The sequence below is a fragment of the Lonchura striata genome, chromosome 20 (assembly GCF_046129695.1).
Source record: "Lonchura striata isolate bLonStr1 chromosome 20, bLonStr1.mat, whole genome shotgun sequence".
Taxonomy (NCBI): Eukaryota; Metazoa; Chordata; class Aves; order Passeriformes; family Estrildidae; genus Lonchura; species Lonchura striata.
In genome coordinates, this window is record NC_134622.1 from 7,097,029 (window position 1) to 7,113,519 (window position 16,491).

Sequence of the window (16,491 nt, forward strand, 5' to 3'; positions counted from 1 at the left end):
CGGGCTGTCCGCGGGGAGTTCCCGTTGCGAGGCCGGGGCCGAGTCCCGCCCTCAGCCACCCACCCCGGGGTCCTCCCGCCGCCAGGGGGCGCGCGCCGCCTCCGCCAAGGCCCCGCCCTCTCCCGTCTCCCCGGCCAATCAGCGCGCAGCGTTTCGGCGGGAAGGCGGAAGTGGCGCGGCCATGGCGGCGGCGCGGCCGCTGCGGCTGCTGGCGCTGCACGGCTACCGGCAGAGCGCGCGCCGCTTCCGCCGGCGCGCCGGCGCGCTCCGCAAGGCCCTGCGCGGCCGCGCCGAGCTGGTGGCCATCGACGCGCCGCACCTCCTCCCCGCCGCCGCTGAGGACGACCCCGACGGGGATGACCCCCCCCGCGGCTGGTGGTTCTCCGGGCCCGGCACGTTCGAGGCGAGCGAAGCGGCCGCGGCTCCGGCGGGGCTGGAGGAGTCTCTGTCCGCCGTGGCGGCGGCGCTGGAGGAGCACGGGCCCTTCGACGGGCTGCTGGGCTTCAGCCAGGGCGCGGCGCTGGCCGCCATGGTGTGCGCCCTGCGGGCCCGCGGCGACCCGCGCTTCCCGGTGGCCTTCGCCGTGCTGGTGGCCGCGTTCGCCAGCCGCGCCCCGGCGCACGGACACTTCTACCGGGAGCCCATCGCCCTGCCCACGCTGCACGTCGTGGGCGACACCGACGCCGTCATCGCGGCGCCCCTGAGCAGGGAGCTGGCCCGGTGCTTCGTGGAGCCCGTCGTGCTCACGCACCCCGGCGGGCACTTCATCCCCACGGCTCCGGCGCAGAGGAAAGCCTACCTGGAATTCCTGGAACGCTTCTGCCCCGGGCAGGACCAGGCCGAGCGCCCGGGAGCTGGGGAGGTTTGAGAATGGGCTCTGTAATAAAGAAGGGCTCTGGTGAGCCACCTGTGGCCATCCATCCTGTGAAGCATCCGTGTTTCCGTGCCTCCAGAGGGACCAGAGAACAGCTCACTGCACATTCTGCTCTTCAGTGTTCACCCAGGCCAGGCTAATGGTTCTTTATCTCCCTTTTTTTCAGCTTTGTTGTATACTCAGTATAATATATATATGTATATCGAGTTATATAGAATGTATATAACATGTATGACATGTAACACATGAGTGTGGGGGTGTGGCAGTGAGGGGGTTGAGGGCAGGAGGGTGACGCTGCTCTGTGTGCGAGGTGCTTTCAGAGACTCAAACACCTGCTCAAAAGGAGAGGCCCTCAGTTCAGCCACAGGAAGTCTCTGCAGAGCACAGAGCTCTTGCAGTTTGACACCCCAAAACCTCGTGGTTTTTAATATCTGTTAAGCCAAGCTTCCAGCTGGTCTGGGCCTGGAAAACCCTCTCATCCTTGGCAGTGCCAGGGCTGGGGTTTGTTTCAGGAATGAAATGCCTGCTGGCTCAGTGTGCATGTGTTGAATCTTCCCTGCACAAAGTGCCTCCATGAACAAGAAAAGCTTGTTGCTGTTTGTGGCTCTGTATTATCCAGAAGCACAGGAAAATCTTTATTGCTGTAATACTTGCAGGTGTCCTGCTCAGCTTCTGCCCAGCTCAGCACTGTGCACCAGTCTGAGGAGAGGAGAGCTAGCAGAGCTTCTCTAACCACGGCTTTCCTTGGGGGTGTAGAGCTGGTAAAAGAAGGAAACTGGGTGAAAAAAGGGAGTTTTCCCCCTGCTTGAGCAGCAGGGCAGCGCAGTGTCAGCTCTGTGAGAGCCACAGGAGCCTGTGCTGCTGGAACCCTCCTGTGCTCAGTGAGCTGGGAGCGTGCCCGGGGTGCCGTGGGTTAAAGCAGAGCAGAGGGGTGAGCAGCTCCCAGCTCCATCCCGTTTTCCCCCGGTTTGCAGCACGCTGGTGATGCTGGCAGCAGGATGTGGCTGCTTCCCTTGCAGCCCAGACCCGCTCTGGGGCTCGGGCAGTGCTGGCCGTCCGTGCCACTTCGCGTGGGTGCCCGCAGCCCTTGCTTTCCACATCGGGGACACCAGAGGCTGGGTTTTTGGGGGCTGCGCGCCCGGCTGCGGCTGTGGCAGAGCACGGGAACCTCTGTCGCCGCCGGGCAGGGACGGCAGCGGCCGCGCCGGCAGCCCCGGAGGTGTTCGGTTGTCGCCGAGCTCCCGGTGCTTTCCCGGCGCGGGGGAGGCACCGTCCGCCCGCACTGCGGCCCCGCAGCCCCGGCGGCTCCCGGGCACAGGGAGGCACCGCCAGCTCCTGGCAGGAGGGAAGGAAGGGGAGGAAGCCCCGGGTGCGGTGAGTGAGCAGCGCGGTCCCAGCTCTGCAGGCAGCTCCCTCGGGTGGCTCCAGGAGGGATGGGTGACCCGAACTGGGGTGCTGCGGTACCTGCTCCTTTCCCTCAAGATGGCTCCTGCCGGGTATCTGCTGTAGCGGTTTAAATAAATGAATAAAAACCAGATAAACGCGACCTTTGTCCGCAGGAGGTGCCCGTGTGAGCAGCGCAGGGAGGTCCTGCTTGCTCCCGGTGTGGTGGGAGGAGGGAAGAGGCTCCGAGGGATTTGCCATGGGAATCCTGCCCTCTCCCTGCTTTCCTGGCGAGATGCCCTCGGGCTGGCCCCTACCTCTCTCGCAGATCCAGGACTGTTCTTGGGATGCAGCCACAGAACTTGGCTGAACTGCCCGCAGAGGTGAGCCTGGAAACAAGAGTGGCTGATGTCCTCCCACCCGTCACTCGGCTTCGTGCTGGGGAGTTCCCTTCTCCATCACCCCGTGTGGCCCAGGGGAGTTGGTTTTTCCCCCCAAAACAGCGTGGGCCTGTTGCTGTTGCTGAACATGGGGTGATGGAGTGAGCCCAGGATCTGGGTGGCAGCTGTGCCACTTTGACCTGGGACAAAAGGGCCCTGGGGACAATCACTAGTGTTACCAGCAGCACTGAGAGCCTGGGTGTTTTGGCAGGGAGGATGTCACCTCTGTCTCCAGGTGTCCCTTTCCATACCCCAGTGCAACCATTGGAGCCACCTGTGTGACCTCGGGGGACAGGAAGGAGCCTCGCTGTGGCCCTGCTTGTGAGGAGCCTGCTGTGAGGAGTCCAGGCAGAGCTTTGCTGCCCCTTCCCTGGGTGAGCAGAGCCCCCAGCCCTGTGCCAGTGTCCCGGGGAGGGCAGGAGGAGCCCGGCATGAGCAGAGACACCGCCAGTACTGCTGCTCCCTGCAAACTCCTGGCTGTTTTCCCACCTCTCCCCACTCCCCTCACCCCTCTCCCCTGTGCCAATGCCACCTCGAGGGCACTGCCACGGCCCACCCTGCCAGCCACCCACCTGGGGCACACCAGGCACGGGTAGGGGTTCCTGTGGGCAGCGTGGAAAAAGTGACGTCCTGCCGAGCCTGGCATCAGCTCGTGCCAGGGTTTGAGCCTTACTCATCTCACGCTCTTCCCCTCTGTCCCCACCGGCAGGACCTGCCACAGGCGTGGGGAGGGGGCACTCCAGGAGGGTGATGTGTTTCCCAGATGGTTTTACAGCCAGGCTTTCCCCAAACCTGCCAAGATCCTGCCTCCAAAGTGGCAGGGGCAGAGGACAGCCGGGACCATCCCTGGGCCCCGCTGCTGGAGCAGGACCAAGCCGTAGGGAACAGCCCCCCCTTCCCTGCTTCACTTGCAGAAGCTTCCAGTTGTGGCTGAGTCACTCCTGCTGTAGCTCCTTCTCTCTCCTTGTTTTGGATGGAAGTTTTCCATGGAAACCCACGCTGGGCCGGGCTGCAGGCTGGGATAAACATGGCTGAATCACAAAAGGCCGTTTCGCCAAGAGCTGTCAGATGGCAGCAACAGCATGTGGGATCAGCGGGCACCTGCCTGGCCTCTGGGGGGGCAACAGCAGCACCTCTTCCTGCAGCCCCCACCAGCTTTGCTGGCTCAGCCCCCCCAGGCCCACCCTAAATTCCAGGATGCCTCTTGGCAAAGCCAGGAGCGGGTGACAGGTTTTGTCTAGAAGTTTTCTGGGGCCACGTGCTTTCCCAGGGATGCACAGGGAAATCCTGTCCAGGAGAGTCCCTTGGGACCGTCGCTGCAGGCGGTGTCCACCCCTGTCCTCAGCCGCCGGGCTCTGTGGGCTTATGGCTCGGAGGTCCCAGGAAGGCCCTTCCCGCCCTCCTGGCCGTGCTCTGAAGCCGCTGGCTGCGTTGCCGAGGTCAGGCCGCGTTTGTGCCGTGCCCGTGCCCCGCTGAGCACCGTTCCACCGTGGAAGAGGCCGTGGCAGGGGCTGGGATCCTCCTTGGCACCGCATTCCTTCCCGGCACCGCCGCGATCTCCGTGCTGAGGAGGAGCACGGGAGCTGGACAGCCTCTGTCCCCTGGCGCTGGCGGCTGGCCCCGGGCCCAGCGGCTTGGAAGCGCCGTTGGAAGACAAGTCCTGGTGTCAGGAATCCAGGATATTTTTAAGGACTCTGGAAGAAAAACTGATTCCAGGGTGTCAGCGGGAAAGACTTGGCCTTCAAAACAACAGTGCAGCTGGAACATTCCCGGGCTGGAGCGTGGGGTCCAAGGGGCCACTGTGCTGCCCATGGGACTTGTCCCCTCACTCAGGGGTACCCTGGAAGGGACACTGATGTCACCATGGCCTGGACCTCACTGTGATGCTGTTGACAGGGCATAAATAAGGAAGTGTTTCCCAGGGGATGGAGGGTGGGGTTTGTGGCAGCGGCAATTTTGCAGCGGGGATGTGCTGGACGTAGCTGAGGTTTTACCTGAGTGTTGGTGGGACTGCCCGCAAATCCCCGTCCTGCAGGTGTGAGGTGCTTGGCCTGTCACCAACGGCAGCGGTGGGAGAAGCAGGAGTCAAAGGGAACAAGCAAGAGACACGGCAGGGCACAGCAAGGACCTGCTACCTCTGATCCTTCCCTGCCTGTGTCTCCTGTGTCCCACTGTGGCCCTGCTGGCCCCTGGGGACCTGGTGGTGTCCATGCCTGTCTGGATGAGGGCAGAGCTGCCAGCTGCATGACCCCATAGATGGGTGAGGGATCCTAATGGGGCTGCTTTGGAGAGTGTGAGCAGGGGACCCCGCATAACCCTTACTCCATCTGGGTGGGACACCTGCAGGAGCCCTGTGCTTCAGGCTCCCAGGACTGAAGGTTCATGTTCAGGGACTCTTCCCCTTCCTCTTACCACTGCCACCCTCACCCACTGACCCTACATGCCTGGTGCCCCCACGGGAATAGGTACCTCCCTCCCGTCCATAAGGTCTGCATGGTCTCCAGCCCTTCCTTCCAGCCCCCTCTCTCCGTCTCCAGGGCTGCGAGTCCCCGGTGCCCCCCACGAGGAGCCCTGCCCGGCCAGCACCGGTCGCCGCCGGCTGCTGAAGGCCCGGTGCCCGGTGCCGGGGCAGGCCGGGCCGCTCTGACTTCGCCGCTCAGGAATCTCCTGGCCGCGCCGGGCGGGTTGTGCAACCTGCGACCGCCCCCGGCCGCCCCCGCGCCGGCCGCGCTCAGTCCCCGCCGCGCCGGCCCCGCCGCCAGCCCCGCTCCGCGAACGGCCCGCGGTCCCCCGAGCACCGGCGGCGGGGCGGGGGGGCACGGCACGGGGGCACGGCACCCCGGCCGGCGAGCGGACAGATGCGGCGGGACGAGCCCGGCGGGGACGGTCCCCGAGGGGCTGCGGATCCCCGCCGGGAGGGCAGGTGAGGGGCTGCGGGGCGGGGGGCAGGACGGGGGATCCGCGGAGGGGGTCCCCATCGTTCCCGCTGCCCGAGGAGGAGCCGCTCGGCGCCCGCCCCCCCGAACAGTAAGAGTTGATGTGCGGTGAGCTGCATCCTGCATGTGAGCTCCTACTGCCCCGGGAGGCGGGCCGCCCCCGACGGGACCCCCGCCGCTCCGCCTCCGCCGCCTCGGGGACCCCCGGGGCTGGGCGAGTGGGGGGAGCCGGTGCTGCCCGCGGTGCGAGTCCGCCTGTCCCGGCGACCATGGCTGTAGACTGTTACCCCCCCAGCGGCACAGTAACAATCTAAAGCCACGGTCGCCCGGGCGGCGTCGGAGTGGGGGGGGGGGGGGGACGGGAGGGCGGGATGGGAGGGGGCAGCCGGTGCCTTGGCGACGGCGAGGAGGCGTCCCCGCCACCGCAGCGAGCGCGCCCGACCCCCACCGGCGGCGCGGGGGGGACTCCCGGTGCTTGGGAGGGGGGGGGAGTGTCGGTAGCATCGGCAGCATCGGTAGCATCCGCCCACCCCCCACCTCCCGCCCCCTGCCCTCCCACGCGTGTCCGCCCCGCCGGGAGTCCCCCCCTACCTGGGCTGCAGCGGGAAGGCGGGGGGGGGGGCGTCCGCCGTGGGGGGGTCGGTGTCTGCGGGGGGGGAAAAAAGAGAGCGGGGTCAGGCGGGCACCGGGACACCCCCCATCCCCGCCCCGTCCCGCCCTCCCCCCGCCCCCGTCGGGGCGCATCCCCGACGGCTCAGCACCACGGACAGCGCCCGCCCCCCCGCCGCTGCGGCGGGGCCGGGGCCGGGGCCGGTGCGGGCCGGGGCCGGTGCCGGTGCCGGTGCCGGCGGTGGGTCATGCTTCAGTAGCCATGACTGTAGACTGTTACTGTCCTGTCCCTACGCAGCAGTAAGCAGTCTAGAGCCAAGGTGCCGACGCTCTGACTCGGGCTCTCCTCGACGGGGTCTCCGCGCTCTTTAGACGCAGCGGGGTGAAGGCGATCGACCCCCCCTCCCCGGGCTGCGGAGCCGGCAGCACCCGGGCTGGGGACACGGGGCTGCGGGGGAACCCGAGGGAGGCGGCGGCGGAGAGTGCCTGGCACGGCGGCACCGCGGCACGGGGCAGGGGGGTCCCGTCGGGGGCGGCTGCGGGGAGGAGGGACAGCGGCCGCCGGTGTCACCGCAGAGCGGGACGCACACGCACGGCCCCGCACACCGATGCGCTCCCGCGCCTCTCCCCGCCGCCCCCCCCCCAAACCCCCGCAAGGTGCGGGCGGCCGGTCCCCGCCGTGCGCCCCCCGGGGCGGCCCCGCGCTCAGCGCCCGCCCCCGCGCACCGCCCCCGCCGGCGCCGCCGCCCGGCCCCGCCGCCCCCGCCGCCCGGCCCGCACGTGGGGCTGCGCCAGGCGGCTCCGCGCCGCCCCCGCCCGCCGCAGAGCTCCCCCCGCCCCGGCCCCGGTGCCCTCCGCTCCGCCTCACCCCCGCCCCGCCGCCGGCAGGTGCAGCGCCCGGTGCCGCGGGGCTCCGCTGCCCCCTCCCGCCCCCGCACCGGGCTCCGTCCCCGCTTACCTGGGGGCCAACCCAGCCGGTGCCTTACCTCCTGCGGGCCCCGCGGCTGCCGGGCCGGGCAGGGGCCCCGCGGCTCCCGGCGGGGCCGGCGCCGGTGTCGGTGCTGCGCTGTCCGCAGCGCGCGGGGCTTTTATAGGATCGGGCTCGTAGTAACGGGGATCTCGGCTCATTCATAGAAAAGCATCAACCTACACAATGACGTGAGCGCTACGTCAGCGAGGAAATTTAGGGAACGGGAAGACGCTACTATTTATATCGGCGCGGGGGGAGGACAGCGGCCCGGAGCCGGGCAGGGGGTCCGGGCTGCAACAGGACCCCGGCCCTCCCCAGACCCCTCCGGAGCCCCCCCTGTTCCCTGGCTGCTCCAGGACAGTGGAGCAGCACCCAGCACCCCGCATCCCCTCTCCACCTGCTGCCAGACCCAGGTGCACCCAGTGAAACACAAACTGGGGGTCCTGTCCCCCTGGGAGTGCGGCGTGGGCCATCCCCTGCCCCAGCCACGAGGGGTCCATCCACGCACCCACGGGAGCCCAGGGCGCCCATCACCCCCGATAACCCCACTGGGTCAGAACGTGGCCCCATCCTGGCCTCGTGGCACCACCACGGGGCTGCTGATTTGGGGCTGTTTGAGCCCCCCGTCGTGGGGAGGGGTTGCACAGGGGTGCCCAGACTCGGGCACCAGCCTGGAGGTGCCCCCTGCCCACCTGCATCCCTCACCCACAACAATGTGCTGAGCAGCACCTGCCACGTGCCCCCTCATAAGACCCCCTGTCCTTCCAGCGCCACAAGCACCCATGGGTGCCACCCCAATGCGCTGCAGGACAACGGGACAGCACAAGTGCTGGTGGGGGGCCAGTTCAGAATACATGGGGTGGGCAACCCACTGCAGCACTGTGCTGCCCTGACCCCTCCAGCTTCACAGTGGGGCCTGGCCCTCACTCCCACCAGGGCTGTGTCCCCCAAAAACCATCAGCGCTACAGAAGAAGGTTGTGACTTCACGGGTGAGTTCATTTTGGCCTCTTGCTCCTTCCCAAGTGCCAGCACCTCCCCCAGGGTGGGCCTAGAGTCATATCCAGAGGGATTTGGGAGCATCCTTTCCTTCTTTTATGCACTGTCCATCCATTTATCCATCCATGAACCCCCCCACCCCCCCAATTCTTCCTGCTGGAGCCGTCTGACCTCACTCTGCTCTGGCGAAGCATCACACCGGTAACCACGGCAACAGCGGCGTTGTCATTGACAGCAGCATCCTCGCCCGCCAGCATCCGCCGCTGCGCAAGGCCGCGCTGCTGCAAGGCCACACGCTGCTCCGGGAGCCTCAAGCCACGACCCCCCCAACTCCTTTACCCCCTCGCACCCCCAAAAACCTGCAGAACGGCTCACAGAATTAACCCCTCCCCATCCTCCACCCCGCTCAAACTGCCGCCACCCACCCTAAAACTCCTCAAAACGCTTTACCCACCCCCTGCTAGATAGGGGTGTCCCTCTCCTGTTTCCCCCACCCACCCCCCCCTATTTTTTTTTTCTTCTTTTTCCCCACGCAGCACCGGCGCTCGCCCCGTCGGGGCTCTCCGGTTCGGGAACGGGAGGTGGAGAATCGCTGCCGCAGCGCTCCCCGCCGCAACCGTGACTCAGCCCGGGATTAGTCAGCAACCGGGGCCGGCCCACCCGCAACCGGCTGCGCAGCTCCGTCGTTCCTCCGGGGGCCGCGACCCCCCGATTTTACATCCCGGTCCCCCGACGCGCACAAAGTGCGCGTCGGGGGACCGGGATGTAAAATCGGGGGGTCGCGGCCCCCGAGGAAGGGGTGTCGCATCCCGAAGCGCGGCCCGTTGCTGCCATCTCGTGGGCTTCCCACCGGTGACACAACCGTGTCCGTGTCGTGGGAAGGGGGGTGAGAGGAGCCGGTGATGCGGGTGGGGAGGGGGAAGTCACCTGTAGGGTTTGGGAAGGGGGTGGTGGATGAGGAAAGGAGAGAGGTCTCGTTGTGCCATCGTGGATCCATAGGGATGGGGGGGGGTCTTTATCTGCTTGGATATCACCCCACAAATAAGGGATAATTTCAAAGGAAAAGGGTCTCATCGCCTCAAGCCCCAAAATGTCACCCTGCTGGAAGTGTTCCTCACCCAATCTGAGCATTTTGCCACGAGGAAATCGTCCCGCTGCCCCATGAAGCATCACCCATAAAAGGAAGGGGTCCCAATGTTTCAGCATCATCCCACAGGGGTGAGATCATCAGCTGCCTGCAGAGAAGGGCTTCCATCACCCCATCAAGTGTCATCCCAAAAGGAAGGGGTCCCACTGCCCCAGGAAACAACACCTGGCAGGGATGGGTGCCCTTGTTTGACTGAAATTTGCCCCCTGTTGATAAAATTGCCCCCGAAGCATCACCCATAAGGAAAGGGGTCCCATCATCTCACCAAACTCTGGCCAACAGGGTCAGGATTCTCATCAGGTCCTGTCACCCCATCAGGCACCATCCCACAAGGAAGGGGTTCCATTGCCCCACAAAGCAATGGGGTGGGTGTCCTTGTCTTCCCAAACATCCCCCCATAAGGAAGGGATCCCATTGCCCACCAGCTCAGAAAGGGGAATTGTAAAGCCCTGCTCCTGGGGAGGAGCTCTGGGATATCCCAGGGACTGTCCAGCTGGACAGCAGTTCAGTGGAAAAGCCCGTGGGGGTCCTGGGGGACAGGAAGCTGACCATGGGATGAAGGAGGTGTTGGTTGACAGCACTGAGAGGATCCTTCCCCCTGCTCAGTCTTGGAGTGCTGGGTCCAGTGCTGGGCTCCCAGCATGGAAACACTGGAGAGAGTCCAGGGAAGGAGCACTAGGGAGAGTAAAGGACTGGAGCACCTCCCTGGTGAGGAGAGGGAGAGCTGGGAGAAGAGAAGGCTCCAGGGACCTGCACACACACCCCTGGAGGGAGGGCGTGGAGGGGACAGAGCCAGACTCAGCTCCGTGCTGCCCATGCCAGGACCGGGGCAGGTGGCACAGACTGAGTCCCACGGCTTCCTCTGGCCATCAGGGAGCACTGCCACACTGGGACTGCCCTTGGAGATATCCAAAAGCACTGGGCAAGGTGCTGTGCAGCCAGCCCTGGGTGACCCTGCTGGGGTTGGGGGGTGACTTCCTGAGGTCTCTCCCAATCTCAGCTCCCGCTGTTAGATTCTGTCTCTTGTGCACCTGGATATCCTTCCACAAGGAAGGCTTGCCCTGCTCCATGAAATATCACCTTGCAGGGAGACGTACCTCTGTCTGATCAAGTATCTCTCTGCAAAAAAGGGTCCTCTCAGTGGCAGCCCAAAAGAAAGGGGTTTTATTGCCCCATCAAGCCTTGGGCCACAGGGAAAGGCCCCCCAGCCACTTGAGCATCACCCCACAGGGAACGACTCCCATTGTCCACCCAGACAGCTCAGCAGAGAGCAGCCGCCCGGCTGGGCCTGTGCTGTGCCAGGGAAGCTCTGCCCTTCCCGCTGCCTTTTGGGGTTCCTCTCATGACAGGGGGGCACCCTGGGAGAACCTGGCAGGGTCCCGTGGCTGCTCCCATCCTTGCTTTGCAGCAGGCAGGGCTTGGCACCGGAGCAGCTGAGGAGACGGGCAGGGGTGACCCAGGGCTCAGCACTGCCATGAGTTTGACAGCCCCAGCGCAGCCCAGGTGGAGGGGACACGCATCCCCCTGCGCCCACGGGGGCGGGGGGCGCATTTCGGGGCTGCCGTGCCCCGGCACCGGCGGGGAAAGGCGGCGCGGGCTGCCAGCGGGGGCTGCAGGCTCCTGGCGCTGCCGGATGCGGCCCCGCTGGCCAGCGCCAGTAATGGAAGACATGTGTGTGGGCTTTGGGGAGAGGCTGCGCTGGGAAACAGGGCCCTGCAGAGACCGGGGGGCTGTATCCTGTCCAAAAGCCCAGGTCCCACATGAAGCCAGGCATGCGAACGCGATCCAAACCACAGCTGGATTTGAACCGAATCTCCCAGCATCTGGGCTAATTTGCTGCAACTTTGATTGATCGTGGGGAGGGGGCACAGGCGGGAAACGCTCCAGCTCAGACCTCCCAACAGAGCCAATGACTTAACCAGAGCTGGTTCCAATCTGCTCAGCACATTGAGGCGAAAATGCCCCTTTTCTCTGCGCGCTGCCGGTCGCCGGCGCTGGCTCTTGTCGCGGTCCCGCAGCCCGGCCGTGCCCGTCCCTCGGAGCTGGACACCGGCTGCAGCTCCCTGGGGACACCCGGCAGTTTTTGAGAGCTCTGGCTGCAGAACGCTGGCTCAGGCTGCTGTGTTAGGATCCCTCCAGAAGGCTGTGCAGGACAGGACAGGGGGATACTCGTGCACGAAACACCCCTCCACCTGCCCCAAAGCCCCGCGGGCACCGATCCGCCCCTCCGCTCCTGGGAGAGGCCGGGAATGGGAGAGGAGCTGCAAAGGGGGGTGGAAAAGGTGAAGGGTTTTTCCATTCCCTCCCTCGGCCGCTGCCCCCGAGGCTCGGCGTCACTCAGCAGGTAGCTGGGGCAGCCCGGGGTCCCGGCCGGCCCCGGGGGATGCAGCTGTCTGGGAGCCGCTCGCTGCCGTGATTTATGCAGCTCAGCCACATAAATTACCGGGACGGAGCCCGCGGGAGCCATCGCTCACAGCGACGTCCAAAGCTCGCTGCCAGAACCTGAAACACTTCCAGCCGTTAATTGAAGAGGGGGGGAGAAAAAAAAAAAAAATGGGAGAGGGGGGAGAAATTAGTGCCCGGGGAGTTGGGATTAAACCGCGGCTCGAACGAGGGTCGCCCACGTCCCGCTCCCAGGATCCCAGCGCTTCCTGTGGGCAAGAGCCCAGCGTGGGGAGCAGGGAGGGGAATTTCTGAGCCGGTGCCTGGGATGAGCCCGTGGGCAGTGACACTCCGTCCCGGTCCCAGGGTGACGTCTCCGTAGTGAGCCGGGACACGCTGAGTCTGAAGGGAATCCGAGGATGAGCTCCAGGTGAGTGTGCTGAGCTGTGAGAGCAACGGCTGCCACCAGCTTGCACCTTCCCTGCCCGCACCCATCCCTTTTTGTCCCAAATTTAGGGCTGGCCAAACCCTGTCCCAGGCACCAGGGACCCCACCTTGACTGCCATTCACCGGGGGACCAGGGTCATGGGCTGAAAGCCCACGAGCCCAAGCGGGAGGGATGGCACAGCTCGGGGTGTCCCGCTCAGGTCAGGGGGTGCCAGCGGGACACCCCAGGACTAGCAGCCGGCCTGGGGAAGCCCATCACGATGCTTTGCTGTACCAGGAGGTTGTGCAAGAGACTGCGGCTGTGAGAAAGGAGAAGTGAAAGTGTGAAGCGAGAGGCGGCTCCCCCCGCGCCGAGGGGGGTACCCCATGCTGCACCTCAAGCCCAGCAGCTTTTTCAGGCTGGAGGGATGAAGCCGGGAGAAACGTGGCTTTGCCTCCCCCTCCTCCTCCTCTTTCTCCTCCTCGTCCCAAACCACCGCGAGCCCCCAGCCCACCCCGAGCCACCGCCACCGCACATCTGGGCGCCAGCGCTGCGCGCCCCTCCCGCTTTCTGCTCTCCCCCCTTCACCAGCAAATGACGCCCGTCTCCCTTCCCTCCCTGCTCCCCAGAACCCTGTCCAACATCACCTGCACTCATCGGACACGATGTTCCACCCTCTGCACCCCGGAACGACCACCCACCCACACCATCCTTCCCAACCGATGGGTGCCACCCCGCTCTGCGTGTCAGCACCCGTCCCTCGGGTGGGGCCGCAAGCGGAGCCCCGCTGCTTTCCCGTTCCCCAGCACCGTCCGCCCCGTCGGGTCCCACCTGCGCGGGGAGGAGCCGCCTCCGGTACCGGGCGGGGTGCGGCGCACCGGGCGCCGCTAGATGGCGCCCTACGAGCGGTACCGACGGGGGGGACACCTCGCCCTTTGCCCGGGGACACCCCGGGTCCCCCCTCTTCGGGGTCCCGGCCCCAGCCGGGCTGGCCCGGGGCAAAGAGCGATGTCCTAAGGATAGAGACCCCCGAGGGGGCGGCCGGGGCGCGGCAGGAGATGACCGGGAGGAGGGAAAAACCGGGCTGGGAGGAGGAGGAGGAGACCGGGATGGGGAGGGAGGGGTGTGTAAAGGGGGGGGCCCGGCTTGTCGGTGCCCCGCCCGGGGATGGGAGGAGGAAAACCTCCCGCCGTCCCTTTAACAGCCAGCGGCGCTGCTCGGAGTTCAGGCCGGGGTCAGGGGGAGTTCGCAGCCCGGGTTTCACCTCCGAGCTGGCGGCGTCGGGAACCCCGAGGAACCGCTGCTGCTTCTTCCACAATCACCTCCTCCTCCTCTTCCTCCTCCTCCCGTTCCGTAGGACCGGCCGGGAGCGCGGGGTATGGAGGAAGAGAAGCAGCAGAGGAAGAGGAGGGTGGAGGGGAGCAGCAACCGGCGGCGGCCCCCCCGGGGCTGAGCCATGAGAGTTCACCGAGACCTCAGCTGGCTGGCGGAGGCCACCGGACGCCCAGGTAAAAGGAGGGGGGGAACACCCCGAAATACGGGGGAAATCAGCCGAAAAAGCAGCTCCGCGGGCGCTTGGCTTTACGCACCTGGGCGGGGGGGGGGGCACCGGCACCGGGACGGAGGCGGGGAGGGGAGGTCCCGCTGCCCCCCACACCCCCAACCATCCCCCCGCTCACCTCGAGGGGGGGAGAGGAAACGGGGGCGGGGGGCGCCCGAGGGGTCCGGCCGGCCGCCTCCCGGGACCGGGGCGCATAAGAAGCGGGGAGGCGCGGCGGGGAGCGGGACGGCGGCGGGGATCGGCGGGCGGGTGGCGGACACCGGGTCGGGGTGTCCCCCGCTGCTCTCCCGCGGCAGGTGGGCGCGGGGTCGCGGGATCCCACGGCTGGCGGGGCCGGGGCGCGGCACTGGCGGCGGCGGCGGGTGATGTCACTTTCTCCAAAACCCTCCGGGGGTTTTCGCCCCCCTCCCGCCCCCCCGGCCCGCCGAGAAACAAGCCCCCATATAAGCGGTGGCACCGGCCGGGCGGCCGCGCAGAGCGGCCGGGAGGCAGCGGTGCGTGGGGCTGAGACCCGCCCCTCCCGCGCCGCCCGCCCCACGCGTGGGTGAAGCCCCGGGCGCGCACGTCGAGCCCCCCGCGCGTTGCGGAGGGCACGCGGGGCCGGGCACGGCGCTGACGGGGCGGCCGGTGTGTTGCAGGGCGGCGGGCTCGGAGCGGGATGCTGGACGCCATGGAGGTGCCGAGCCACTCGCGGCAGCTGCTGCTGCAGCTGAACACGCAGCGCACCAAGGGCTTCCTGTGCGACGTGATCATCGTGGTGCAGAACGCGCTTTTCCGTGCGCACAAGAACATCCTGGCCGCCAGCAGCGCCTACCTCAAGTCGCTGGTGGTCCACGACAACCTGCTCAACCTGGACCATGAGATGGTGAGCCCCGGCATCTTCCGCCTCATCCTCGACTTCATCTACACCGGCCGCCTGGCCGAGTGCGAGCCGGGCAGCGAGCAGAGCCTGGGTGCTGTGCTGGCTGCCGCCAGCTACCTCCAGATCCCCGGCTTGGTGGCCCTTTGCAAGAAGAAGCTGAAGCGCAGCGGCAAGTACTGCCACCTGCGCGGGGGTTACGCGCCCTACAAGCTGGGCCGCGGGCTGCGGGCTGCCACGCCAGTCATCCAGGCTTGCTACTCGGGGACACCGCGGCCCGTGGACCTGCCGCCCGTGGAGCCGGCGGCGCCGCTCAACACGCAGTGTGGGGAGCTGTACGCCTCGGCCGCCCAGGGCGCCCCGCTGCACCCCCATGGGCTGTGCCCGCCCGAGCGCCACTGCTCGCCGCCCTGCGGCCTCGACCTCTCCAAGAAGAGCCCCACCGGCCCCTCCGCCCAGCTCCTGCCCACCGACCGCCTGCTGCCCAGCGAGCCCCGAGAGCCCTCGCTGCCCCCACGGCACGACAGCCCCCCGGTCAGCGCCGGCCTCCTGGGCAGCCACGCCGCTGCCTACAAGGACTCCCCGCCGGGCGGCGAGCCGGGGGGGCACCCCCACGCCCCCGACCCCTTCCGCAGCACGCCACCCTGCGCCGAGCCCCCGCTGCCCCGCGCTGACGGGCGGGAGCTGATGTACCGCTGGATGAAGCACGAGCCCCTGGGCCCCTACCTGGACGAGGGGGAGGCGGAGAAGGAGCTGGAGCGGGAGGAGAAGGCCGAATCGCCGCCCGCGGCGCCGCAGCCCCGCTACCCCAGCGTGGAGAGCAACGACCTGGAGCCTGATAACAGCACCAGCGAGGAGACGGGCAGCAGCGAGGGCCCCTCGCCCGGGGACGCGCTGGACCGCTACTGCAACCACCTGGGCTACGAGCCGGAGAGCCTGGGCGACAACCTGTACGTCTGCATCCCCTGTGGCAAGGGCTTCCCCAGCTCCGAGCAGCTGAACGCCCACGTGGAGGCCCACAATGAAGAGGAGCTCTATCACAAGGCGGCGGCCGAGCAGGCCGTGCCCTTCCTGGACAAAGGTGGCCCCGGGCTGGGTGACATCTTGCGGCCTTACCGCTGCTCCTCCTGCGACAAGTCCTACAAGGACCCGGCCACGCTGCGGCAGCACGAGAAGACGCACTGGCTGACGCGCCCCTACCCCTGCACCATCTGCGGCAAGAAGTTCACGCAGCGCGGCACCATGACCCGCCACATGCGCAGCCACCTCGGCCTGAAGCCCTTCGCCTGCGACGCCTGCGGGATGCGCTTCACCCGGCAGTACCGCCTGACCGAGCACATGCGCATCCACTCAGGTGAGAAGCCCTACGAGTGCCAGGTGTGCGGTGGGAAGTTCGCCCAGCAGCGCAACCTCATCAGCCACATGAAGATGCACGCGGCCGGCCCCGACGGCAAAGCCAAGCTGGACTTCCCCGACAGCGTCTACGCCATGGCCCGGCTCACGGCCGACCAGCTGGGACTCAAGCAGGAGAAGGCGGCCGAGCTGCTGTCCCACACCTCGCACTTCCTCAGCGACCCCAAGGCCATGGAGAGCCTCTATCCCCTGGCTAAGTTCACGGCTGAGCACCTGGGGCTGAGCCAGGACAAGGCGGCCGAGGTGCTGGTGCAGGCTCCACACCTGCACACCGAGGCCGCCCGGACCATAGAGCGATACTCGCCCCCCTAGCACCGGCCTGGCCGGGGGGCTGGGGGGGCCGCTGGGCTCCCCTCGCTGCCCCGTGTGGAGCTGGGGGGGGGGCGAGAGGTGACGGGTGCTCGTCCCCCGGCGCTGCCGACGGTCCCGGAGAACTCGCTCGTAGCGAAGGTCCCATGAGAGCTGCTCCGGGATGGATGGACGGCGCGTCCCT

At 67.1% G+C, this 16,491-nt stretch overlaps 2 protein-coding genes across 2 annotated transcripts; both read left to right on the forward strand.

The window, feature by feature from the left end:
• The first annotated feature begins 181 nt into the window (after positions 1-181).
• On the forward strand, positions 182-920 carry OVCA2 (OVCA2 serine hydrolase domain containing). The gene has a single exon (XM_021550978.3). It carries the CDS (start codon positions 182-184, stop codon positions 866-868), a length of 687 nt encoding a protein of 228 aa, XP_021406653.2. The 3' UTR covers positions 869-920.
• Positions 921-13,621: 12,701 nt separating this feature from the next.
• Positions 13,622-16,310, forward strand: HIC1 (HIC ZBTB transcriptional repressor 1). Its single transcript, XM_021551029.3, has 2 exons — positions 13,622-13,673; positions 14,365-16,310. Exons 1-2 carry the CDS (start codon positions 13,622-13,624, stop codon positions 16,308-16,310), a joined length of 1,998 nt encoding a protein of 665 aa, XP_021406704.1.
• Positions 16,311-16,491: the final 181 nt, after the last annotated feature.